The 26,331-nt window shown below is 35.1% G+C and overlaps 1 protein-coding gene across 1 annotated transcript in view; it reads left to right on the top strand.

The window, feature by feature from the left end:
• The window catches only part of ctnnbip1 (catenin, beta interacting protein 1), a 40,143-nt gene continuing 13,812 nt past the window's right edge, over nt 1-26,331 (top strand). Inside the window, 3 exon segments of the mRNA NM_131594.1 lie at nt 1-97; nt 17,749-17,866; nt 20,362-20,452. Coding sequence (NP_571669.1) covers nt 17,771-17,866; nt 20,362-20,452 — 187 coding nt within the window. The 5' untranslated portion in view covers nt 1-97; nt 17,749-17,770.

Below are 26,331 nucleotides of genomic sequence, written 5' to 3'. Positions count from 1 at the left end.
GCCGACTGTCGGGATGTGACCCCGGAACAGGACGCCTCCTTACACACAACACAGCTCTCAAATACAACAAAAACGACAGAATCCTGGACCAGGAGAGGTAAGTCACCCAAGCGGACTTTACCGGGGCATCAAATGGAAAATACGCCCCAAAAATGAGGCGCGAATTGAAGCGGTTTGGCTTTTTCGTTTGCTAGCGAGCTAATGTGTGTGTATGTGAATGGGAATTGTGGGAACTTCATTCAGGGCTTTGTTACAACCCCACTGTCCGGTTTGCCCATTAAAGCACTCTCTTTATCTACCGCACACTAACTTTTCTCTTTAAAAAGCAATAGGCGTGGATAAAAGACAATCAGTTTTACTGACAATCTTCATTTTTACATAACACGAGAAATATTTGCGTGCGTTTTTGCTCTGGAACGAGCAGATGACTGGAGAGATTCAGGTTTGCCAAACCGACCGCTTTACTTCACTGTTAAGAATAGAATGTGCACTTTTAAAATCTAATTATTATCTCATTAACATATTAATAACGTTTTTATGATTAATACACGTTGTACTGTTTACCTGAATAGGTCTTTGCTCTCTTTCTGCTGTTGTGAATGCAGAGATGTGCTTGAATCCTCATTGTGATTGTTGGTTTATATTTATTTCAATTTGTTTAGCTTTTTGGGGTTTGCTTGTATCTATTTAATAGTTTAAAAGTTATTAAATGTATACGGTGGCCCAATAGTGCAAAACAACAACATTAAGATGAAAACGCTGCAACATGAACACAACAACATTAAGATGAAAACACAACAACATTAAGATAAAAATGCTGCAACATGAACACAACAACATTAAGATGAAAACACAACAACATTAAGATGAAAACACAACAACATTAAGATGAAAACACAACAACATTAAGATGAAAACACAACAACATTAGGATGAAAACACAACAACATTAGGATGAAAACACAACAACATTAAGATGAAAACACAACAACATTAAGATAAAAATGCTGCAACATTAAGATGAAAACACAACATCAAGATAAAAATGCAGCAACATTAAGATGAAAATACAACAACATTAAGATAAAAATGCTGCAACATTAAGATGAAAACACAACGACATTAAGATAAAAATGCTGCAACATTAAGATAAAAACACAACAACATTAAGATAAAAATGCAGCAACATTAAGATGAAAACACAACAACATTAAGTTAAAAACGCTGCAACACTAAGATGAATCATGCTGCAACACTAAGATGAAAAGCGCTGCAACTTTAAAATCACAACACAACGGAAATGCTCCTGACCACTAGGTGGCAGATAACGGGCAGTCGTGTGCCCATCTTAAGAGTTTTAGTTCAAAAGTTTCGTTTCATTTCGGACGTTGCTCTTGGTAGCAATCATGTATTGCCCATTTTGCGGGGCTTCACTTGACAGTTGCCCGTCATTCTGCAGCAAATGTGGAAAAAACATAACGTTTCTGAAAGGCAAAGTTCCTGATGGAAATGAGCCCAGCACCAGTGGAGGTAAGTTACAATGCTGTATTGTTTGTAGGGTCCAATGAATTTCATAAATCGTATCTGTCATGAAATCGAATAACGCGGTTTGTCACGGAATTTTCTTATTTTTTGATGAATATATTAAAATAGCGTTGTAACGTTACACCTCGTCAAAGCACGATCCCGAGGATTTATGTTAATTGGACATGCTGTTTGATTTCTAAAGAATGTTTTATTCTTTTTAATATTTAATGCAGATTTTCGTTAGCTGATTAATGTGACATGCAATAGATTTTTATGACAATGTTTCTGAAGCAGGAAAAACAGAAACAAGTTCTGTGGATTGCTTCATGAAGTACTATTGATGTTTAATTTTATAAAAACATAAAAATTTCCCAGAATATCAAATCTTAAAGTAATAAAAATCCTCATTCACAACTTGATTTAAATTTAATGTTACTAACTTACATTTAGAACTTCTTGTGGAATTTCTCGAGGTAATAATCATTGTTTTGGTCTGTATTAATAATATCTGTTTAATCAGAAGAAGTAATCGGTGTTCCACTGCCACCTAGTGGTTGGGAGCATTTCCGTTGTGTTACGTTTTTAGTGTTGCAGAATTTTTCATCTTAGTGTTGCAGCGTTTTCATCTTAGTGTTGCAGCATTTTTCATCTTAGTGTTGCAGCATTTTTCATCTTAGTGTTGCAGCATTTTTCATCTTAGTGTTGCAGCATTTTTCATCTTAGTGTTGCAGCTTTTTCATCTTAGTGTTGCAGCATTTTTCATCTTAGTGTTGCAGCTTTTTCATCTTAGTGTTGCAGCATTTTTCATCTTAGTGTTGCAGCATTTTTCATCTTAGTGTTGCAGCTTTTTCATCTTAGTGTTGCAGCATTTTTCATCTTAGTGTTGCAGCATTTTTCATCTTAGTGTTGCAGCATTTTTCATCTTAGTGTTGCAGCTTTTTCATCTTAGTGTTGCAGCATTTTTCATCTTAGTGTTGCAGCATTTTTCATCTTAGTGTTGCAGCGTTTTCATCTTAGTGTTGCAGCATTTTTCATCTTAGTGTTGCAGCATTTTTCATCTTAGTGTTGCAGCATTTTTCATCTTAGTGTTGCAGCATTTTTCATCTTAGTGTTGCAGCGTTTTCATCTTAGTGTTGCAGCATTTTTCATCTTAGTGTTGCAGCATTTTTCATCTTAGTGTTGCAGCTTTTTCATCTTAGTGTTGCAGCATTTTTCATCTTAGTGTTGCAGCATTTTTCATCTTAGTGTTGCAGCATTTTTCATCTTAGTGTTGCAGCATTTTTCATCTTAGTGTTGCAGCTTTTTCATCTTAGTGTTGCAGCATTTTTCATCTTAGTGTTGCAGCATTTTTCATCTTAGTGTTGCAGCATTTTTCATCTTAGTGTTGCAGCATTTTTCATCTTAGTGTTGCAGCATTTTTCATCTTAGTGTTGCAGCTTTTTCATCTTAGTGTTGCAGCATTTTTCATCTTAGTGTTGCAGCATTTTTCATCTTAGTGTTGCAGCATTTTTCATCTTAGTGTTGCAGCTTTTTCATCTTAGTGTTGCAGCATTTTTCATCTTAGTGTTGCAGCTTTTTCATCTTAGTGTTGCAGCATTTTTCATCTTAGTGTTGCAGCATTTTTCATCTTAGTGTTGCAGCATTTTCATCTTAATGTTGTTGTGTTTTGCACTACTGGGCCACCGTAAATGTAACTAAAAGCGTAAAATATAAATATTTTCTGTGACTTAAAATAAATGTTAACTGAAAAAACGTGCAGTGATAAATATTTTTTACCTAGTTGGATAGAAAAGTTTCATGAAACTTGCAAGGAAAATAATAAAATAAAACAAAACAAAAATAAAATATCCATTTTAAAATATATGAAGGATAATAAATGTAAAGTACAACATATAAACGATTTAAATTATTTAATAATTATCATATAAATTATTCAGTGCTTTCTATTTTATAGTTTTACAAACAGAATTGTGCATTACAAATTAAATAATTTTTTAAAAGTTTACTTTAACTATTGGTTACATTGTCACTAATATTTGCATTTATAATAAACAATTTTTAAAATATAGATATATTTTAATCATTATAGCATAAGAGAATAAACAATAACATTAACTAGAACAGAAAGAGTACAAAGGGAGCCATTTCACAATTAGGCATGGGCTGGTGTAAGTACGGTATGATAACCTTGGATTAAAAAAAATCAGTTTCACGGTATCAATGTATTGTGATTATTGCTCTAAGATAAGTTATTTTAAAATGTCTGGGTAAAAAAACAACCTTTTGTCTTTCATTGAACACGGTTTGTTTTAGGGAACAATTTTTTTTAACAGTAAATATGTCAGGCTAAATAATTAGTATATAATTATAATAAATAATTGACCTCGGCTTTTTTCATCAGTTTTAAAAACACGGATTTCTTTACCGAAAAAAAAACATTAAAAAAAAACTTACGTATACCTTAAGAACTGTGTAACAGAAAATTCTAGCAGTTTTAAAACCTTGACTTTTCCAAACCGTGGTAAACCAGTTATCGTCCCATGCCTATTCAAAAATAATGACAAATCATAATAAAAATTCTCTAAGAAAGCAAAAGAAGAAATAGATTAAATCATTTAAAGAGAAGTGTGTATGCTCCACATCTCAGCGCTCACCAAACCAATCCAACCCATAAGACATAATAATCCAGCATTACTAATAAAAAGCCTTATTGCTTTCCAGGTGTTTCTAAATATTTTTTCTTTTTGCCAACCCAAATCTCAATTCTTCCAAGGGCAACACATAACTTTATAGGCTTCTGAAGCAGAATTCAAAAACAGGCATGTATTCAGACTTCCAGTTTTGTAGAATTGTTTTCTCCAGCATAAAGACACTGATACATATTTGTCTCCTATTTCTGAAAATAATTAAACCAAATAATTAAAAACATGTTCACTGTAAAACCCCAAAATCTAAGATAACTCAAAACGTTTGAGGAAACCGATTGCAACAAAACATTTAAGTTCAAAAACTAATCCTAATGAGTACTGTGAACTTACTCCATTTATGTGAAGTAATGAGGTATTAAATTAACTCATTACATTCAACATTGAGTTTAAAACTCTTTTCAAATAAGTTGAATTAACTTTCAGTGAGTTTTGAGTTAACGCACTAATTTCACCTGGTTTTACTGTGTATGCATATAATAATATGCAATATTACAATAACTATAATATGATATTACATACACACCCACACACGTAAATGCAGCTATAATTACATTTCCCCATAATAACATTACTTCAAAGATTCAAATAAGCAAATCATCGCTGACATCAATTAACTTCCAGTAAATGACTGTTGTTCAGAATTACAAATGTTTTTATATCTAATGATTGAAAATCAACCAAGCATTGTATTTTTTAATGCTTTTGAAGTTGAATAGTTGGTATTTTTTTCTACAAAACAATATAAACGTGTCTGAAAACGTAGCGCCTATTTTTGCATAAAAGGTTGTAAATGACAGCATTTTCATTTTTAGTTTAAATGAAATGTCATCAGTATTTTACAGAATAAAACAGAATCTCCGTGTGCTAACATCTTAATGCCAACGAGGGTCTATTTTTAGCCTCTCCACACCCTAAACTCATTGTGAACACAGAATACATCTGTCAGCTACAGTGTGGCTCACATTGGGGTATGAATCTGGCAGTCTGCCTTCAGTGGGCACTTGAACCCAGAGCTGACAGGACGTGCCAGGGCCGGTTACTTGTGAACTTGGAAGTGAAGCTGTATTTTCCTCAGTCTTGGGATTCTCCTGAGGCATTCTGGCTCTTTGAATCCCCTCCTCTCTTGCAGAGGGGGGCAGGTGTGGCTCATGGAGCGCTCAACCTCTGCGTCCCGAAGGAGATGATCAGCTGCCTTTGAGCTACAAGCTTAGGCATGGACTCAGACCTCCTGCCAAGCCTCAGCACAGTTTTTGTTGCTGTTGTAGTTGGGGACCCCAGACCCCCTGGTGTCGCTTGGCATCCCCCTCACACCCTCTTCTCCCGGCCGTCAGACACAACACGGGCTTCATTTATGTCTTACAGGCCTGCTCCTACATGATCAAGGCTCACATCCACTCTTAAATCTGCCTTGCTGTCTAGAAATGTGGCAGATGGCTGAATCCTATAGATTACATTAATTTTCATGCGGTCATCTCTTTTTGAGATTAAAGGCAAAAGTCTTCACACTTGCACTATAATGCATTCAGTTATTTTGAATAAAAATAAATAAATAAATATGAAAAGGTGTATTAATAAATTAAATCTAATAATTAGGATGCCAGTGTTTCTATAGGCATCTAAAACTAAAAGCATTAACCAAATGTTAACTGTAAATAAAGGAATCAAAATCAGCTTGTTGCCTTGAAAATATTTCATTTCCTGTCATTTAAACTTAAAAGTAGCACAATGAAAGTAAAATAAAACTAATTACCTTTATACACACATTTTACAAAACAGAAAAAACCTAAACACAGCCTAATTGCTAAAACATTTATTAAAATTTTAAAAAGTATAAAAATAAAAAGCATTTTTAACTATTAATTCAATTAAAGCAATTAAAAAATTTCTATGTATGTATGTATGTATGTGTGTGCGTGTGTGCATGTGTGCTCGTGTGTGTGTGTGTGTGTGCGTGTGTGCATGTGCGTGTGCATGTGTGTACAGTATGTGTGTATATACACTGTAAGACTCAGTAAGTCAAGGCAACTCAATCCATTTGAGGATACCAATTGCAACAAACCATTTAAGTTAAAAAAAATAATCCTAATGACTAATGAGTATTGTGAACTTAATCCACTTGAGTTGAAGTAATGAGTTATATATTTGCAGTAGTTACATCACTGGATCTGCAATGTCAAATATTGCTTATTGTTGACCAGGAGCTTGAGATTAATGGCAAATGTTTAATGATTGTGGATATAAAGTTTATTGAAATTGTGTTTTTTTCTGTTGAACATTTCAAGTGAGTTGTCAGGCACAAGAAGCATTTTATTGTGTAAAATACATTTATGACGACCCCCCCACCCCCCCCCCCACCCCCCCCCAATAAAACCACAACCAAACATTCTGAGATAGTGAATACTTCACAAAAAGAGTTATTCAATTCATATTGTGAGATGTATTTCATATCACAAAGTATATAGCTGAAAGACATATTGCAATGTTATTTTTTTCCAATATCAGGCAGCCCTAGTATATGTATATATGAATATGTTATTAATTTATAATAATGTATAATTTCCTAATTATACTATACATTTCAGAAGTTGCAATGTCCTATAAATAAATATAGGAAATGCATATTACAGTATTTGTAAAATGAAAATGTACAAAATTATTTTTTTAACAAATTAAACTTAACTTTGAATTGGATTATAACTGCCTTGTTAATTTTGCATTAAAAAATACCATGATAAAAAATTCAGCAATGAATCATTTCAATCATTCAGTCAACATTTTATACTTTCACGTTCATAGTTGAATATTCGTCTCTTTTTTTTAGCCATTTCCTTGGCTTTACCCTTTTGGCTTCAAACAAATTAGTCCCACCTTATGAAGGCAGGCTGACTTATGCTTTAAATATAGAGTTTGATCCTGTCTGTGTCTTAAATCGTATTATGTAGAAGATTGCCTTGTCATCATTTGGAGTAGCTGTATATCTCCGACAGCCGGTGCAGCACTGATCCCGAAGGGAGCTTCCCTCTGCAGTGGGTTTTGTATTGTGATTCATGACAAGCACTGTGGTGCATGACAACCATCTTGTGAAACTCTTATGCTAGACAGATTTGAGTACCAGGATGATGCACTGACAAAATAAGCCTTAGGAAGCTTTAGAGCAACTTTACACTTTGTCATATAGAGTTAGTGTTTAAACGTACTGTATGGCAAATTAAATTAACATTCATTTTTTACTTTAAGTTGCACGTGTCGTGTACTAAGGTGAAATTCCCTAAATATCCTAGGTGACTTTTAAGCTTTTTAGACCTTTTTATGTTTCTTTGACACATTAACAAAATTTTTTTTTCTATTGAATATTTGTTATAATGCAGGGACTTCATTGCTGGGTCATGCTTCATGCATTACTAACAAGTCATGACCCAGTTATCAGTCATACCGGCTCTGGCTGCCTCATCTCTATTGTGTCTAATACAGTAGCTATTGTTTCCACACTGTAAATGGCAAATTTACGAATAAATCTCCTGGCAAGTTATTCAAGCATATATCTGTTGTTTAGCTTTTAAAATGGTTTAATGTTATAAATGCATCATTATTTTACACTAAAATGACCTCTGTCTGTCTTTTATTGTTTTATTTGACGTATACAGGAAAGTTGAGGCGGGGAAACTGGCAACGGGGTCAGAACAGTTAAACCAGCCTGTTGTAGGTTGTTTCTGGTTGTAATTATAAATCTAACATGCTGATTGGTTCAACTAGTTTTTGGTCTTGGGTTGGTGGTTGTGAGCTAAAAAACTAGGGAAGTGCCCTCTGCTGCTTCATCATTCTGGAAAAAATAATCCTCTTTGGTGTTAGTTTATTACTCATTGACTTTAATTCAAATGCTGGTATGGATGTCATGCTTGCCGACAGAATTATTTTGCACTTTCGAAAGTAAAGGCTTTTCATTAGCATCTATGGTTTCATGTATACCTTTCAATTTTGTAGAACTTTTCACGTCGACAGAACTTTTTTATTTCTCAAAATGTTTTTTAGATATTTAAAAATGTTCTTTACAGTAAGAATAACTAACTTTAAAAGACTTTTATTAAAAACTGGTCATAGAAAGGTGCTTTGGGGGTGCAAAACGGTTCTTTTATGGCATTGCTGTGAAAATCTTAAACATTTTATAAGTGGCAGTATAGTTTTGAGTTTAGTTAGGGAAATATTCAGTCATTTTACACTCACAGACAGAATTTATGTGACAGCTTATGATTTACAAAATTCACTTAGACCTGGGAATTCAGTAAACTGTCGAAAATCATTGGTGCTAGTTTTTAACACTGTTGTTTAAACCGATGTTTGAATAACTCTTATTACCTGGCTGGAGAAACGGCATTATTTTTTATGAACTGATTCTGGAGAACAAAAGGTTTTTGATTGCTTTTTTTATACTTTAAATTACGGCTGCGCAATATTGTTTCAGCGTAGATATTTCAATTGTTTGTATCCGCAATAGACACATCGCAAAGATATGCAATGTTGAGCCTGATTTATAGTTGATCAGGAGCTGCAGATTTGTATTTAATCACTGTATTTAAATGGAATTTTTATGATATATGCAAAAAATATTTTAGAAGACTTAAATTTTTTTTCTTGTTTCTAGTCAAAATATATACATTTCAAAGTGAAAACAATATTATTTCTCTTACCCCACTGTTAGATAATTTTGCTTGTTTCAAGTAAAAACTCTTAATTTTCACTTATTTCTTTTGACGGTGAAAACTAAACAATATTTTTACTAGAAACCAGACAAAACAAAGTAAGAAAAGCATTTTTTTTTTGCATTCTGATTATTTAATTTCTGTACCTAATTATTCGTTAATTCCCTAGAAAACCGTCAAGAGCTATTCAAACTTTCTTGTAAAACTGGATTTGTATTGCAATATTTGTCGCGGAAAAGTAAAATATCGCAATATCAGATTTTTCCTATATCATGCAACCCTTCTTTAAATGTATGTCAGTGGAGCCAGTTATAGTAAACTTTTATCATGTTTGTTCAGATGGAGCATCATTTACCACATGTAATACCTGCTTTTACTCCAAACTCACCTCAAATTTAGTCAAGTGTTTAAAATAAATCCTTATGTAAATTGATGATACCTTGGTGTGTTTTCAGTCACGCTGAATCAATAACTATGTTTCCATCCAAAAATGCAAATTAAATGTATGCATAAAACTGGTATGTCGCATAAAAGACATTTCCATCTAACAATATAAAGAGAAAAAATGGTCACTTCCTGATTAACTGGCACCATATATCAAAAGTAAAAAGAGAATTTGTTGCGGTAGGAGAAGCTGCATCAACCTTTTTAATTTAATAAATTACAGGGTGTACTGGTGTTGGAAATCCTGGAAAATACTTGATTTTTAATAGAGTGTTTACAAGGTTATGAAAGTGCTTGGATTTTGATTTTGAATTTGAAGTGCTTGAACCTGGTTTAAATAAAAATTGTGACTGTTTTGGTTGCATTTGCGCCCAAAATGTTATTTATGCAAGCTGAAAAAATAGATTTGGGAGCATTTGTGCAAGTGCATAAAATTTTTGCTCTGTTACCACAGCAATGAAAAATGGAATGAAAACAACACTAACAGGTTTGATTTTAGAAACCACCTAAAGTTACAAATAATGGCACATCTGATCAGAATTATTTATTTATTTTTTTTACCATTTTTGGGTGAGCTATCCCAATAGATCTATGCTACAAAGTTTTCAACAATTTAAGTTGAAATGTCATATTGTCTTTTTTTTATGGCACAATGGATTCAAATGTTAAAAGGTATATACAGCATATATAAACGGAATTTACTGTGGTTGTTAGATGCTGGAAAAGTACAAAAATGCACCTTGAAAGTGCTTGAAAAGTGCTGGAATTAGAAGTTAGAAAAGGTGTAAGAACCCTAAAATTACTTGTGCCTTAGAAGACAAATGGTGACATGCAATGAACGCCTGGTGGCATTTGTAGGCATGAGACGCAGAGCACCAATGCTTTTGACTATTCTGGAGGTAATATAATAACACTCGTTTTAGAATTAAAACAACATTTCAGATGTTTACAGTGTGGTCAGCCGCTTGGTTTGTTCGTTAATACACATGACCACTTTACTTTTTTTAATGCTTGTGCTGGAATTTGTGTTGGACAAAAGTTTTCCCATCGTAGTTTATGCACATTTTATATTGAATAAAGTTGATTGACTCACTTATGTGCATATGTGTTGTATACACATTTTCAAAATATATGCACATCTTGGCGTTTTCACATCCAAAATGCGCATAAAAATAGGTAGATGGAAACATAGCTACTGAAAGCAGCTAAATCCTCTGTTTAATCAGCCACCGCTATGTTGATTTTCCAGGGTTTCTTAATGGGTACTTTAGCGGGTTTTCATGAGAGCGCCCTCTGGCCTTCGGAGGAGATATACTACTAATCACACCATGCATCATTTTTTTTTGTTTTAATGGCACGAGAGCTGACATTGTTTATTCTAATACCATCTGTTGATTCATTGTTGATATGTTTTTAACAAATCGTTTGAACAAATGACTCACTGAATCACTTATCAGTACAGTGTGTTGGCGCTGCTTACTGATGTTTTCAGCGATTTATTTATCCAAGGTACCAGAAAAGAAACACTCTGGAAAGAAAATTTTGTTTGTTTTTCTTAGTAAATTTGCTTATTTTAAAAAATCTAGATATTGATAAGAACATTCAAATGAATTTCAAGGTGATTATTTGTCAGTATCGCTCACTCTTGACAGTAATTACTGTGACAGGTCTACTCCCTATTACAGTATCTTCCACTCTTCCTGGAAGGCTTGTCACTAGATGTTGAAACATGATGGCAGGGATTTGCTTCCATTCTGACGGGAGCATCAATGATGTTTGAACTACTGCTTTTTACATACTAAACAGTTGCAAGGAGCTCATAATCAGATATAGCTTACTAAACTAATGGCAAAGATGTATCTGGAGCATGATGATTTGTATCACGTTTAAACAATTGAAGAATCTTTCTCTTCAAGCTGTTTGTGAGGATTCAAATGACTTGATGAGTCTATAAATAGATCTGCTATCTGGATTGTAGATCTCCTTCCAGAGCTTCTGCACCTTCCATACATGGATAGTGGCAGGAGTCTCTGATGAACTGATCTTTCGCAGTATCGTTGCTTTGGTTCAATGTTATTGAGTTCACATGAGATGACACTCGGCGACCACACAAAAAAGACTAAAGCAGTCTAGCTTTAATGGCTTTTTTTAAACAGCTGCTTAATGGTGCCAATTGTGTTAAGTTCAAAATAAATAGAAGGAACCCAAATGACACTAACTTGAGCCCCAGAGTCACGACTGAACCAGACGATACTGTAGGTGTTCTATATTTATCCGTCTGCCCAAATGACCCATCGTCACATGATTTGACATTTTCCACTGTGAAATCAGGCTGAAAGTCTGAAATGACATCTGGTGGCAGTAAAACCAGCCATATCCAGATCCTTTGTGATCAACAAAATGGAGTTATTTACTTTGTATAGCACATTTTGTGAAGAAGATGGAATATGGAGAGATAATGCATATTTAAATTCTTTATTGTAATCATTACTATTTTAAATAGTCTTTTATAATTGATTATTTTTTTCATTAACTAGGTTTCAAAAGTTACTGATGGTTTAAAAAAATTAACATGTAAAAATGTGGTGATCTAAAATGCTTTGTATATGCATTACATAAAACTGCCGATTGTTAATGTGCCCAGGTGTGAGAACCTCTGGCTAAATTATGTAAATTAATTTTAAACTATAATTTTCTTGTGACCTTTCTTGATTTTATAATACATTATACGTCCATATTATCTGCCATAACATAAAATAATTATAATCTGCAAGTAGGTATTTTTATGTATTAGGCAGTTATCTATAGCAGTGTTTCTCATTCCTGGAGGACCAATACACTGCGTTTTTTGGATGTCTCCTTTGTCTGTCACACACATTGCAGGTCTTTCAGGGTGCTTTCACATTAGCACTTTTGGTCCGCACCCGGGTTCGTTTAACGTCATAGTACGGTATGTTTAGCTAGTGTAAACGTGTCTTCTGAACTCGAGTGCGCACCCGTGAACCATACCCGAGTCCGCCTGAAAGAGGTGGTCTGTGGTACGGGACACTTCTGATGTGAATGCAATCGTACCAAATCACGGAAGTGAACCGCCAACTGTACAACAAACTATCGTTTTCATAACCTTCGTTCATGTTTGTGTGTGTGTGTGTCACGTTTCGTACCTTGGTGACATGCGCGTGACTGAGCCAGAGCAAACGCAGTGATACACAGTGATGTCTGCTTGTCTCCTCCAAAAACAGGTCCTGCAGACACTGTGTGATGTTCTGAATGTTTATAACATTTTTGCGGCAGATAGACGCAAGTCGCTTTCTGTATGTCCAAAGCAAAAGCTTCAGTTAAAGCAGAATGACCGCAATGTGCGGACGTCTTTCCATTTCGGCGCTTGCTTTTGTGACCATCACCTAGCAACGGCCGTAAACAAAACAGCAGCTCGATGACGCAAGCTTACCGGGGTTCAGAAGGAAAAAAGACAGTGTGAACACAAACCAACCGAGGAGGTGGCAGGAGGAGACAATCGAACTTTGGTACGGTCCAGGCAAATGAACCAAGTGTGTAAGCACCCTCAGTTTCTGCTAATGAGCTGATGATCTGAATCAGGTGTCTTCACTTTCTTAACTTGCATCGGAGCTGCAGCAACGATTGGTCCGTTTTACATCCTCTGAGAAAATGGTTGATGGTCGCCCAGTTATGAGATTCCATAAAAATTCTTAAGGAAGCCACATGCTCGCACTTTTCATGTGTGTTTTGGGTTGCATCATTGTCACTCCAGGTCATAATAATATATCTTCTGAAAATGAGTGCCGTATAACAGCAGTGAAAAGATTGTAAATAATAAAAAAAAGCATGTAAACATGTCGCCAGAGTGGCTTTTTTGTTTCTTTTCTTTTGCATCCCAGCCACTAGCACCCCATCTTTAAACATTTCAGTTTTTAACTATTAAAACTATTTGACTTAGTAATGTTGGTAAATTAAAATAAAGTTGTTAAACAATAAAAAAATCCTGATATTCGTAAATGTGTTGTTAAAAAAATATTCAATAATTATTGCTATGGAATAATCTGAAACATGATATCGTGATAATTTGTTTTGCAATATTGCCCAGCCATTATTTAAAGTTCTCTTTTGTTGTGGCATGACTGGCCTATCTCCAATAAAAATAACGTATTGTGATTGAATAATTAAACCAAAATAAATCTACTACAGTGCATTTGAGATTTTCGACTATGAAAACAACACAATTATAAATGATTTCCTTAACGATTTGTTTAATCTCAACAGTCTATGATCCACATATTTTCTGCAAATTTGCAGACTTGCTGAAACAAAACACCTGCTTCTGAGCCAGGGTGTGCTGCAAATCTAAAGCCCTGAAAGATTATGGGGCATTTTTCAGAGATTCATCCCCTCAGTGTCGGAAGGATGAAGTAATAGTGGTGTTATGCACAGGCTTTTCTGGCGTGTTTGCAGCCGCAGCGAGTCTGCCTGCTGTCTGGCCTGTCTCGTCTCCAGCAGGAAGGACAGTGATGATCAAAAGCGCGAGAGGGAGAGTGAACTGTCTCTCCCCCGCCTGAAGGTGTGCCTGGTGTCACAGAGCTGCCGAACTGACGCTCGGGTCCCTCTCGTGTCTTTCATCTGCGAGCGCTCCTCATCCCCCCGCGGCTTCCAGCGAGATGCAGCAGAATAAAGTGCATGCTTTATTGAATATGAAGCCCTTTTGATGCCACGGCCCTTTGGTGACTGATGAGTTGGTGACTGTAGCGGAAATCTGGGTTAGTTATTTTGCCCGCATCTTCAGTTTCCATGCAGATTTCTGTCTTAAATGCTTTCCTGGATAACATTAAGTGCACTGCCTTTAGAAATTGAAGCTGTTAACATGTCGGATTGGCCATAGGGGGGTAGACAAGGCCAGACGAATGTAACAGTCATGCAATAGAGCTTTTCAATTAAATATAGGCTAACCCCACATCAAACAAGCTGTCGACGTGTATTAGAGGCTCTTTGTGCAGATAAGAGGGCGTCAGACATCACAGGCTGGATGTCGCCGGAGCATTCAGCCTGACAGATGCACAAAACCCCCACAATACATTTGATGTCATTTTGCTCAATTGTCAGCGCAAGTCTTTGAATTTTTTTTAATATATTTTTTTTCTGACATATGAAATTGTGTTAGATGCATTGTTATGCATTAGATGTTATTACTGTAGACTCCATCTTTAGGGGCTCTTTGAATTACTAAAATTATGAAATGCTCTCATAAAAATGAAATTTTCTGCATATTAACACCACTTTAAGAATTTTGACAAATTGATTAATAACCTGAAAGTACTGTGTAATCATAGACAGTTGTATAAGATTTGTAAAATTGTAGCTAATTATAAAATGTTTCATCATTTCGGTTAAATAGACCAGGGGTTTTTAATCTAAGGGGCTACAACTGTGCTAGGGGTCTACAGAAATGTTTGGAGAAAATAAATATTCAAAATGTTTAAGAAGTGTAATCGTTTAGTTATTAAAATACATAGCTGATAGATAAATATTATCAGCATTTAATTAAGACAGTCGGTGTGATAGCCCAGTGGTTAGAGCATATTGCGCAACATTGGGTGTCCTGAGTTTAAACCCCGGCTCATGGACCCGGGGTGTCCACGGGATCTTAAAATGTCTTGGATTTCAAAATCTATATTTTAGGTCTTAAATTCACCGAAATAATGTCTTGTAGGTCTTAAATAATTTTAAACAGGTCTCACTTATCCTATGTCCATGTTTTCAGTTTTCCTTTCCCATCCAATGTCCAATGATACATCTTAATAAAAGATTTTACAGAACTATATCTATAACTCTATTTAGGAATATGGTTTAATTATCTACCTTACAATAACATTTGTTTAAAGGTTTTCCATATATGGAACTAAGGCTATATGTTGAGAACACTGACCTGGGCAGATGGTTGTGCATACATTTAGTTTTTTATAAATTTTTTTTAGGGGTTTTTACCTTTATTATGACAGGATAGTAGAGGATTCAGACAGGAAAGCATTGGGAGAATAGAGAGGAGAAGGATAGGCAAAGGACCTCGAGCCAGGAATCAAACTCGGGTCGCCGTGAGCATATTGGTGCTATTTGTCAGTGCGCAGTACCACTAGGCTACTGACGCCGACTACAGTACATTTAGTTTTTAAAGCTTTTCAAAACTTTTTTTGTTTTGTGTATGTAGACAACAGACTTTTCTTACTTTTACACATTGTTTAAAAAATTGTGACTATAAAATACATAATTAGAGTTGTTTTGATGTGGCAAGAAAAAATCTTTTCCACTGGCCCAACCAAAAAAATCCTTAATGGTTAGCCCTCTGTAAAGCCCTGTTTACACTACTGCGTTTTCAAAAGACTATCTACGACACTGGCATTTCATTTAGTGTTTCTAAAAAAGTTTTTTCTGTCCACACTACACCTCTGAAAAGGCACATCACGTGACCGCACGCACACTCTGGCATGTGCTGCTGCGAATGCGCACGTCTGAGCTCCAGGCAGCCAGCGGGTACTTTGAACCCACCAGCCCAGGTGAGAGCCGTGCACGTTGGACAGTTTATCACGGGTCTACTGCTGAATCTCATCTCAGTTGTTAAACGTGATGTTTAATTCATCTCGATCGTGAAACAAAATAGCCAGGGTTATGTCAATGATGTAATAAAGTACACCGTTCCCTTTAAAGATTTTTCTGACGTGTCCTCGGGAGTTTGCTTTCCATATTAAACTTGCGGAGTCAGAACTTAAAAGGAAAGGATTTAAGACTTAACTTTGTGTACTTGATATTGAGAAAAAGCCCCAATTAACGAATAGTTATTATTAATTAGCGAATATCTGCAGCCCCGCCTAAACTCCAGGGAAGTGTGGCCGGATGGCGTAACTGTAGCAAAAGATATGCGTTTTAAAACAGAAATGTATTAGTGTAAACAGGACCAAAGTCTGAAATTTATTCAGCATGGGCTTTAAAATGTCTTTTAAGAGCGCACTCACACTATGCTATTCGAACTGTGCCCAGGCCCATTTCCCGTTTGAGAAGTGGGAGTGCTCTGAATCTGGCTCCGGCACGTTCATATGGCCGCCACTGGCCCAGTTGGAAAAGATGTGTCAGAGTGCGGTTCACTTGGGCTTTGGCACAATATGCTTGTGTGAGTGCAAAACATGCCTGAGCCCGAAACTGAAAGCGAGACGTGACTTTTACATATGGATTTATTAATTACTGTTCAATGAACACAAACTGTTGTAGTTTATTAAAGAACCAAACCCCTCACTTCACAACAGCTGCACCTTCAGCAAACCTCCTAATTCCTGCAGCAGGAGGACTTTTTAATTGTTCATGAGCGTCAAAAGTGGCTGATCTGTTTGGTGAAATATTAGACCGTATGTTGAGTGAAATCGCTTTGTGACCAGCACATCATCGATAACGTAAGCGTCCCCAGGCGCGAATGGAATTCGAGTGCATGCCGTCGGGGTAGACAGAAGAGGGTGCTTTGGCCCGGTTCAAGGCAACTGTACATAGTGCGAGTACGACCTAAATGTGTTAAATTTGACTTAGTGAAACCTGCAGAAACACTGGGAGTTTTCCTGATCTTGACCCCCCTCTCCTACTCCCACTTCACTTCCTATCAGTTTACTGTCTTATCGAATAAAGGTAAAATCTTTAAAACACAAACATTTAATTAAGACAAATGAACACGGGTATGTATAAAAGAAACAAACATATAGTTACGTTTATTTGTAAACCAACACAAGCGATCCAACACATACGAACCAAAATGCATTAAATAACGAGTTGTTAATTAAATGTTATCCAGAAAAATTCAATTGAAAAAAGCAGATTTCATTGTGTCATGCAAAATAGATTTTCTGCTAAATAATTTTGAGGCATTTGGTTATTTTCGCAAATTCACTCTCTTGTGCATAAACATGTGGGTTTCTTCTGTGATTATGCTCTTTTTTTATATTTTTATTTTTGCTCCTCTGGGTCCTTAAAAATGTTTCACACTGAGTGTAAGTTGGAAAATAGGTCATTAGGAAGTGAGGAAGACGAGGGAAAGCTGGGAGCCCGGTTAGATCTCCCATTAAATATGCATGAGGGCCATTTATGATGCTGTCAACCTGCTCCATGATCTGAAGTGTGTTCAGACTTCACACACTGTCATTCTGCTTAATTAGAAGCATTCTGCTTTCTGCAAAAGGTTATGGTTCGTTTGACTTTCAAGTCAGTATTTTGCTAGATTGTTGTTGTTGTTCTCCATATATTATTATTTCTTGTCATCAATATATTTAAACTGTCATGAATAGTCTTTTTATATATAAACTGAGTGTTTTTTTCTATATGTTCAGCGGTGCGTCAGGAGCAGGGGGGATGAACCGAGAGGAAGCCCCTGGCAAGTCTCCTGAGGAGATGTACATCCAGCAGAAGGTGCGGGTGCTGCTCATGCTCAAGAAGATGGGATCAAATGTAAGTGTCAGACTGCAGACAGTAAGACATCTTCTGATGTGCTTTTATAATGCAGTGGAATGGTATTCACCTCTGAGTTGAACAATGTTCTGTGAGATATGTACTCTGAGCAGGACATTGTTAATCTGTTAAGCTAAAACACTGCAGGCAAAAATATGTTTGGATTATTCATGCACTGTCAGTTTTGGAAATTAGGGTTATTTGGCTTTCCTTAAATAGCTTCTTCATTGTAATGGAAAGAACATCCAAAATATACTTAAGTCTTTCTTTTATCAGTTTGTTTCTGTAGCCTTTAATTATTTACAATACACATTTTAAAGCCTTTTTCTCAAAATGATTAGTTTTTCTCCTGCACTGAGCCATAAATCTCCACATAAACAGCATTAACACACATCCCACTGCACAGTTTTATTAGTGTCTTCTAGTCTTTTTACAGAAAGATTTATTGCTACTTAATTTCCTACATAGTCTGATTATATGCTACATTTTATTCTACAAAAATATAAAAGTTGATATTTTCTCTATTATGGAAAATAAATAGAAATAAAAATATTCACAAAATTCCCCCTATATAATCTATATAAAGATTAGATTTATATTTTAGAAATAGAAATAAATTAGCTAAATATGGTATAACTAGAATATTTAAATGAAATTTTAGAAAAACTTAAAATAAAAAAAAAAAACTTGTAAAATCAATCATATTATAATTCTGTTGTCATTTTTCTAAATTGATTTTTGTAATCAATGGACTGGATGATTGTGGTCATAAATATTAGTCTTTTATAATCTATCCACCTACACTGTCTTGCTTTAATATTGCATTAGGTAATTACTCTGAAATGTTGTAGTTTTGTTTTTGTCCACAGCTCTATAAACTTTTAGGTGATAAGATTGACTATGCAGCATTTATTTTTGTGTGTATAATGCTATTAGTAATGCATAAATAAACCTAGAGAACTTGGAAAGCACATTTAAGATTTTTATGTTAAAATTCAGAAAGCAGGGGCCTCATGTATCAACGCTGCGTACGCACAAAAACTTTGCGTACGCCAGGTTTCATGCTCAGAATCGCTCACGTTTGGATTTACTAACAATGAACTGAACGTGGGAATTTGCGCAGGTTCACGGCAGGTTTCTGGCAGGCGTACGCACATTTTTTGTGCGTGTCTGTTTTATTTCCATTGGCGACTCCTAGAGGCAGTTGTGTTAAATTCTTCTCTACAAAGTGTCTGATCCTTGCAATGGCGTCTGTATGAGACGGGTTCATATAGTAGGTATGTAAGATTTCCATACCATACAGTTGACCAGCTAAACATTAAAGCACAATTTGCAGCGGTCGCCTGTTTTCCCAATGTAATCTGAGCTATCTACTGCACGCACATTGCTATAAAGACACTATGTGAAGATAAATTTGCATGCGTGAATCAGAAACATTTCCATTCAATAAATGTGCAAATAAAATATGATGCACAAACTTATTGATGATTCCTACTTGTCTTTCTCGTGATAAATAGTGGGCAAAATCTGATATGTAGCGGGGAAAAAAAAGAAGAATGAGTTCATCAGACGCTGGATTCGAGCCGAGTTATGCTCGAACGTGTCAGTACACGATCATATGCTTCTTATGAGGTGCGCCACTGAGACTGCGAGGGTACTGCAACATTTTACAGATATAAACCACACTAATTCTTTTTTAAATCCACTCAGTGCGATGTTCAGACCCAACTGTGTTAACCGTATCAGCTAAACTCTCCCACTCTATTTTTTTCTTTTGTTGTTAATTCCGCCGAACAAACTTGCAAATAACACCGCTTTTCTCCGGTCTACCTCCGAAAGCAGCACCTCAATTTCACATTCTGTTCAAAGTTTCTCTTTTTGCTTGCTTTTGCCATTGCTTTTTCGTTGGGTTTTTACATTAGCATAGTCATTAGCATATTCATACGGGGGAGGAGGCAGGGAGGGGTTTTGTGCTCGTGCATGTTGCGCTCAGTTTCACGTTCATTCAGATGTACAAAAGAATATGCGTGAGATTCGGCGTACGCAGTGTTTCATACATCTGAATTTTTTTCTGCGTACGCACATTTACAGCTTTGTGCGTACGCAATGTTTTAGTAAGATTTCCACGCAAGTCTTCGTACATGAGGCCCCTGGTGTGTATTTCTTTAACTTGGTGAAGTTTTCATTATAAAAATGTACAAAAGCTCGCACATCACTTTAACTGGGTGCTCAGCCAAACAGCAAAACAAGTCCAAAATGCTAATTTATTAAATTAAAAAGGCTAATACCAGGTCTTGTATCAGCCTTTTTAATTGATTAATTTAGTATTTTTGTAGCTTTGGTGTTGCCGCCTTTTTCAATATATATTTTGAACATATCATTGTTCATAACTTAGCAGTTTATTGGCACTTTAAAACTTCTAAGTGATTGTTGAGCAGGCATTGGCATGGGTTTTCATAGTCATCTGTGAATGTAATATATACATTTGTTTGCAGCTGACACCAAACGAGGAGGCATTTCTACGGAATTATGCAGGCGTGGTGCACAGTCAGATGAGTCAGCTGCCACAGCACCCTATTGACCAGGGTAAGTCAACATTTACAGACTGAGCACAGCAGGCCAGACCTATGACTTCACACCCCCACCCTTTACCACTAACACTCGTATTTACAATGCTGAGGTAATGTTGTTCTGATCACACCACTTGTTCGTTTTATTCATTCATCGATTCATTTTTCTTCGGCTTAGTCCCTTGTATATCAGGGGTCACCACAGCGGAATGAACCACCAACTATTCCGGCATGTTTTATACAGCGAATGCCCTTCCAGCTGTAACCCAGCACTGGGAAACACGCATACACACTCATTCTCAGACACACACGTACAATTCATACACTTTTATCAGTTCAGTTCATCCAATTCACCCATAGTGCATGTCTTGTGGGGGAAATCAGAGCACCCGGAGGAAACCCACGCCAACATGGGGAGAACATGCTAACTCCACACAGAAATGCCAACTGGTCCAGCCGGGTCTCGAACCAGCAACCTTTTTGCTCTAAGGCGACAGTGCTAACCACTGTCCCACTTGTTTTTTTATGTATTATAAAATAAAATACTTTCTGGCTATCTAACTATCTAACTAAATTAGAGCTAATTAAAACTAATGTAAATTTAAATCTTAAATCTGAAAGAAGCTTTTTATAGATTTATTATTATTAAGTCATATTTAATTTACAGACCTAGATAATATTAAAAATAAACTGTATTAAATTAAGGTTAATAATAACAATAATATCGTAATAAAATAATATATAGTCAATTTTTATTTACAAAAGAATTCTGCTTATGACAACATTGTGCAATAGCTGTATCTTCCACTAAGGGGCGCTAGTACTACACAAATATTTCAACTAGACAGTTTGAATGCAACATAAACTGTTTATATCCTCGCTTTAAATCTCAAGATCTTCTGATCAAATGAGTTATAGAGTGAATTTACTTCACTTAGTAGCTTAATATCTAATACTGAGGATCAATTTTTTTAACAAAACATTTTTGTATTATGTTCTTGATGCATTAACTGAGCATTAGCATTTAATAGATGTCACATTCATTGTCATTTTGTGTCTTTTTTCGTGACAGATAAGCTGTTGTGAATAACACTAGGTGTATAGAATTTTGGAGCCCATATTTTGCTTTCATTAATTATGCATAATGAGCCTGGTTGTTAAGCAAGGATACCAGCACTGTGCTCTTTTTGGAAAGATCTTGATAAATAATGCAGCAGCACAAGAAAGATGGATGTAGATGTCGATGTGTGGTGCACTTCTGGGATTTTTTGAGCTCAAAATATTTTTTTAGTGCAGATCTTAGCTCCAGCATTAGGAAGTCTTACGTTGTCGATGCACCAACATTTTAACGAGTTCTTCATCTTATGATGTGATTAAGAAAAAAAAGACAGCCCTTTGATGAAAGTATTTTCAGTCTATCAATAATACAGTCTAATGAGGCTGAGATGAAAGGAATCACACACTTAATAAACAGCTCACAATGAAGTACAATAACCTTTGTTTAACACACAGATGAGGCCCATCAGCAATAAATTGGAGAATAGAATCAGTCGATTCCTTTGAAGAGAAACTCTTACGTCTCATTCTAGGTGAAAAAATAAAGCGTGCTAAAAAACACTAGAGGTCTGCTAAGGTGAACTGGAATATTTTTACTAGCACTAGCTTTTATGTTCAAATTAAACCGATAAAGTAGGATCATGACACTATCTGAGGTTTTAGCTAATGTAATATTAGTGCAAATGGATGTCATTTTAGCCGTAAACATGCTAATGCTTTCTCTCTCGCATAAGGCAAAATAGTGCCGCATCTCAAGGGAAAGCACTGCAGTTGGATGAATTATTTACGTCTCAAGCATAGCCGTCTCATAGGACTGCCTGTGTTTGCATCCAACACCTTGGAAAAATGAGTCACCCTTGTACATCTTCGCAGATATGGCTATATTTGCTTTACATAATGCTAGCAATAATGGAAAGACTCTAAATGGCTTTGTACATTCAAAAGCTTGAATGGCTCGTAGGCCTTTCAGATTTCTGTGGGTCAATTAAAAAGCTTCTGTCTGTACTGTTAATAAGAGCCATGTAAGATTGAGAGTTCGTTTGTAATGGGCACAGTAAGACATTTGTGCGCTGAATAGCCTCGGTGCATGGACTCAGAGCATTGAGGCTGACCGTTTCACTTTTTCAGTGCCTATTATTCTCACATGTGAATGAACACTTGTGTGTTCGGCTGTTTTTCTCATTACTTGAGAAGGCATGATCATGCTGTTGTGAATGTGGGTGGTTTCGAGATCATTATTTGGCTCAAGCTGGACAGATTTGATGTCTGAAGTTGAAGGTGAAATCAGTATATATCAATTTCTTTATGGTCAACAGGATTTTCTAATCATTTAAAAGAAATTTGATCAAAGGTAAGCACTTGCATTTTATATGCTTTCACTGTAAAATCGCTTTCAGAATTTTAATTTGTGGATTCATTTTTGTAATCACTTAAACTTCTCAAAACGATTAAGTTTCCTTATTCCTTCATATTGTAAAATATATAATTTTCCCCATAGTTTGTGAACAAAATAAACTAATTACTTAAAATAGATCACGAACATCCCCAAAATATGATATGCTGCAATATTATGTATATGGTAAATATTACTGCACTGTAGTAACATGCATTGAGCAAACTATCTAGAGGAAATAAATGTCTTTTTCTTTTATTTAAGAAGGCATGATTATTCTGCTATGAATGTGGGCAGTTTTGAGATCATTATTTAGCTCAAGCTGGACAGATTTGATGATGTCTGAAGTTGAAGGTGAAATATACAATGTGTATATATTAAAAAATTGTGAACCGGAATTTTTTTATAATTAACTTTTTTGTCAAAAGTAAGCACTAAAGACACTTGCATTTAAAAGCTTTCAATGTAAAATTGCTTTGGTAATTTTAATTTTGTGAATAGATTTTTGTATCCACAAGTTATCCAAAGTTAAAATCCTTAAAGCTCTTTTTACATCGAAAGCATAAAAAGTGCAATTTATAATGTTTAAATATTTTGAAAATAAAAAATCTACTTTTTAAAATGTTATTTTTTTTTACATGCACTCAAAAAATGATGTTTGCTGCTTGTTCAAACTACTTATTTAAAATGAGCTACAACAAACCAATTCTTGATATTTTTGGGACAACTTCATTTTTTATGTTAAATCCACTTAAACTCAATTTCTTCATGTTGTGAGAGGTGAGATATCCTTTTCACAGTTTGTGTTGAAAAGAAATGACAACTTAATATTACTAAATATTATATGATGCATGCATTTCATTGAGAAAACTATCTAAAAGAACAAATCAGAGTTTTTCTCTTTATTTGACAAGGCATTATTATGCTGTTGTAAATGTGGCCATTATTTCGCTCAAGCTGGACAGATTTGATGACATCTGTAGTTGAAGGTAAAATCAATATAAATTAAATTATTTTTTGTCAACAGGAATTTTTATAAGAAATTTTATCAAAGGTTATCTTAAACACTAAAGTAGACATTTGCATTTTATATACTTTCAATATAAAATTGTTTTGGTAATTTTAACTTTGAGTTTATGAAATTATGAAAAGTGATTTTCATCGAAAGCGTATAAAATGCAATTTTTGATGTTTTAATAAATAAACGTTCTACTTTAAAAAATGTTACATGGCATTTCACTTGCACTCAAAAAATGACATTTGCTGTTTGTTCAAACTACTTATTTAAAATGAGCTGCAAGCTGCAACAATACAATTTTAAATGGACAACTTGGTTGCTTTGTTAAATCCTATTAAATGTGTAAATCTTAATAACCTTACAAAATTTCTTTGTTGTCTCAACACCTTGTTTTTGAGGAACTCAAATTTGTTTATGTATTCAGTCAATTATGTAGTAATTTATGCAATTGTTACTGTTTTCCTAATTAATTTTTCAATATTTCATAACAATTTTATAAACTATGCAGAATTTGTATGCATTTTGTATTTTTGTATGGCACTGTATGTTATATTAAGAGAAAACTTCATTTTCAAAAATGATCAGTGAAGTAATTTATAAAACTCACTGGACAGAAGTGAGATGTCATTTTCCTCACAGTGCAAAAAGCAACAAATAACTTAAAAAAGACCATGAATAACCCCAAAATATTATATGCTGCAATATAATGGAAAAACTATATATTACTTTACTGTAGTAAAATGCATAGAGAATTATCTAGAGGAATAAAATCTAAATAAATTTGGCCACAACTACGAATGTGATACAAATGTTGTGTAAAAAAAAAAAAGTGTAATATTCTTATCATGACCAATTAAAATAAAGCAAACAGTCAAACATTCCTCTTACTTTGTTTTCACTTTTATTTTTATAGGGCAACCTTAATCAAACACGTGTGGGTGGGTAATTTGGCTCACCATAACAGCCACCACTTCGTTTTCTTCCACAAATGTGGCATGTTTACTCTGTCAGATGCTCCAAACCTGCCACTTTCCCTGTTTACTGGTCTATGTATTAAACAAATTTGCATTTGGGATCGTCTAATTGGCTAATTACCATAGACGCATATTCTAAATTTTGTAATGCAATTTTAATCAAATGTAAGGCCTTGAAGCTTAGTGGATGGAGCTGGATGGTGGTGTCTGGGGGAGAACAGTGGGCGTAGGAGAACTTTCAGAGTTCAGGCAGCTCAAAGCAACATCCCGTGCCAAGCACACTCATTAACGGGACTTAAGAAAGAGCCGCTGCTAAGATGAAACAAACTTTTATTCTTAATATAAATAGGCAAATCTGTGCATTACATTTTTTTTATTGCAATTTACTCCACTTTATATCAGTTCATAAATGGAACATGTACTGTATTAAATAAATAGTGTGTGTATTTGATTATTTTTACTCCTTTTCAAATATCAAGTATTTATTTTATTTAAACAAAAAGGGTATATTACAAAAAAATCGTTTAATCATAATGGGCCCATCATACCTCCGGCGCAATAAGGCGCAAGACATCTTTGGTGCTATTTTCCGATCAGCGCAACTCTAATTTTTACTTTTTGCACCACATTGTTCAAAAAGCAAATCCATTTGAAAGCTGGTCAAAATTCCAGCTCAGAGCCCGTTAGTTATGCGCACCTATGCAGGTAAAAAAAAAATCTTACACTTTGCTTATTACACACAGGATGTTTAGCAACACATCGATATCTTTACATATTCAATTCAATTCACCTTTATCTGTATAGCGCTTTTACAATGTAGATTGTGTCAAAGCAGCTTCACATGACAGATCATAGTAAATTGAAAGTGTCAGTTCAGTTTTCAGAGTTTAAGTTCAGTTCAGTTTAGCTCAGTTCAGTGTGGTTTAATAATAACTACTGAGAGTCCAAACACTGAAGAGCAAATCCATCGATGCACGGCTCTACAGATCCCGAACTATGCAAGCCAGTGGCGACAGTGGTGAGGAAAAAACTTCACATATGAAAAAATAAAGAATTAAAATGTTACAAAACATTTTAATATCTACGTAAATATAACAACCCACATGCCTTCTTCACCACAGGGGGCTTTTTCAGTTCATTCATAAAAATTTGCATTTGAACAATGTTTTTTTAGTAGTTGTATTATTTATTATATGCATATAATGAGTTTCCACGGGTTCCCACATATTAAAGAGTAAATTAAAGAGTAAAAGTAAAGTAACTGAATGCAGGAGGATCATTCTTTATTCTCGTGCTGCAGATAGTCTGTTTAATTGTTTACTTGCTAGTGAAGTCATTCGTTTTTTCACTTACAAAGTCCACCATGTAATTAACAAATGCACCATGGCATGACACAACTGACTCCTAAAGAAAATGTGAGATGAGACTCTGATTGGTTTAAAGCATGTTATGCT

The sequence above is a fragment of the Danio rerio genome, chromosome 23 (genome assembly GCF_049306965.1).
Source record: "Danio rerio strain Tuebingen ecotype United States chromosome 23, GRCz12tu, whole genome shotgun sequence".
Lineage (NCBI taxonomy): Eukaryota > Metazoa > Chordata > Actinopteri > Cypriniformes > Danionidae > Danio > Danio rerio.
The sequence above is the reverse complement of the archived record's forward strand: the minus strand, read 5'-3'. Positions and strand labels throughout refer to the sequence as shown.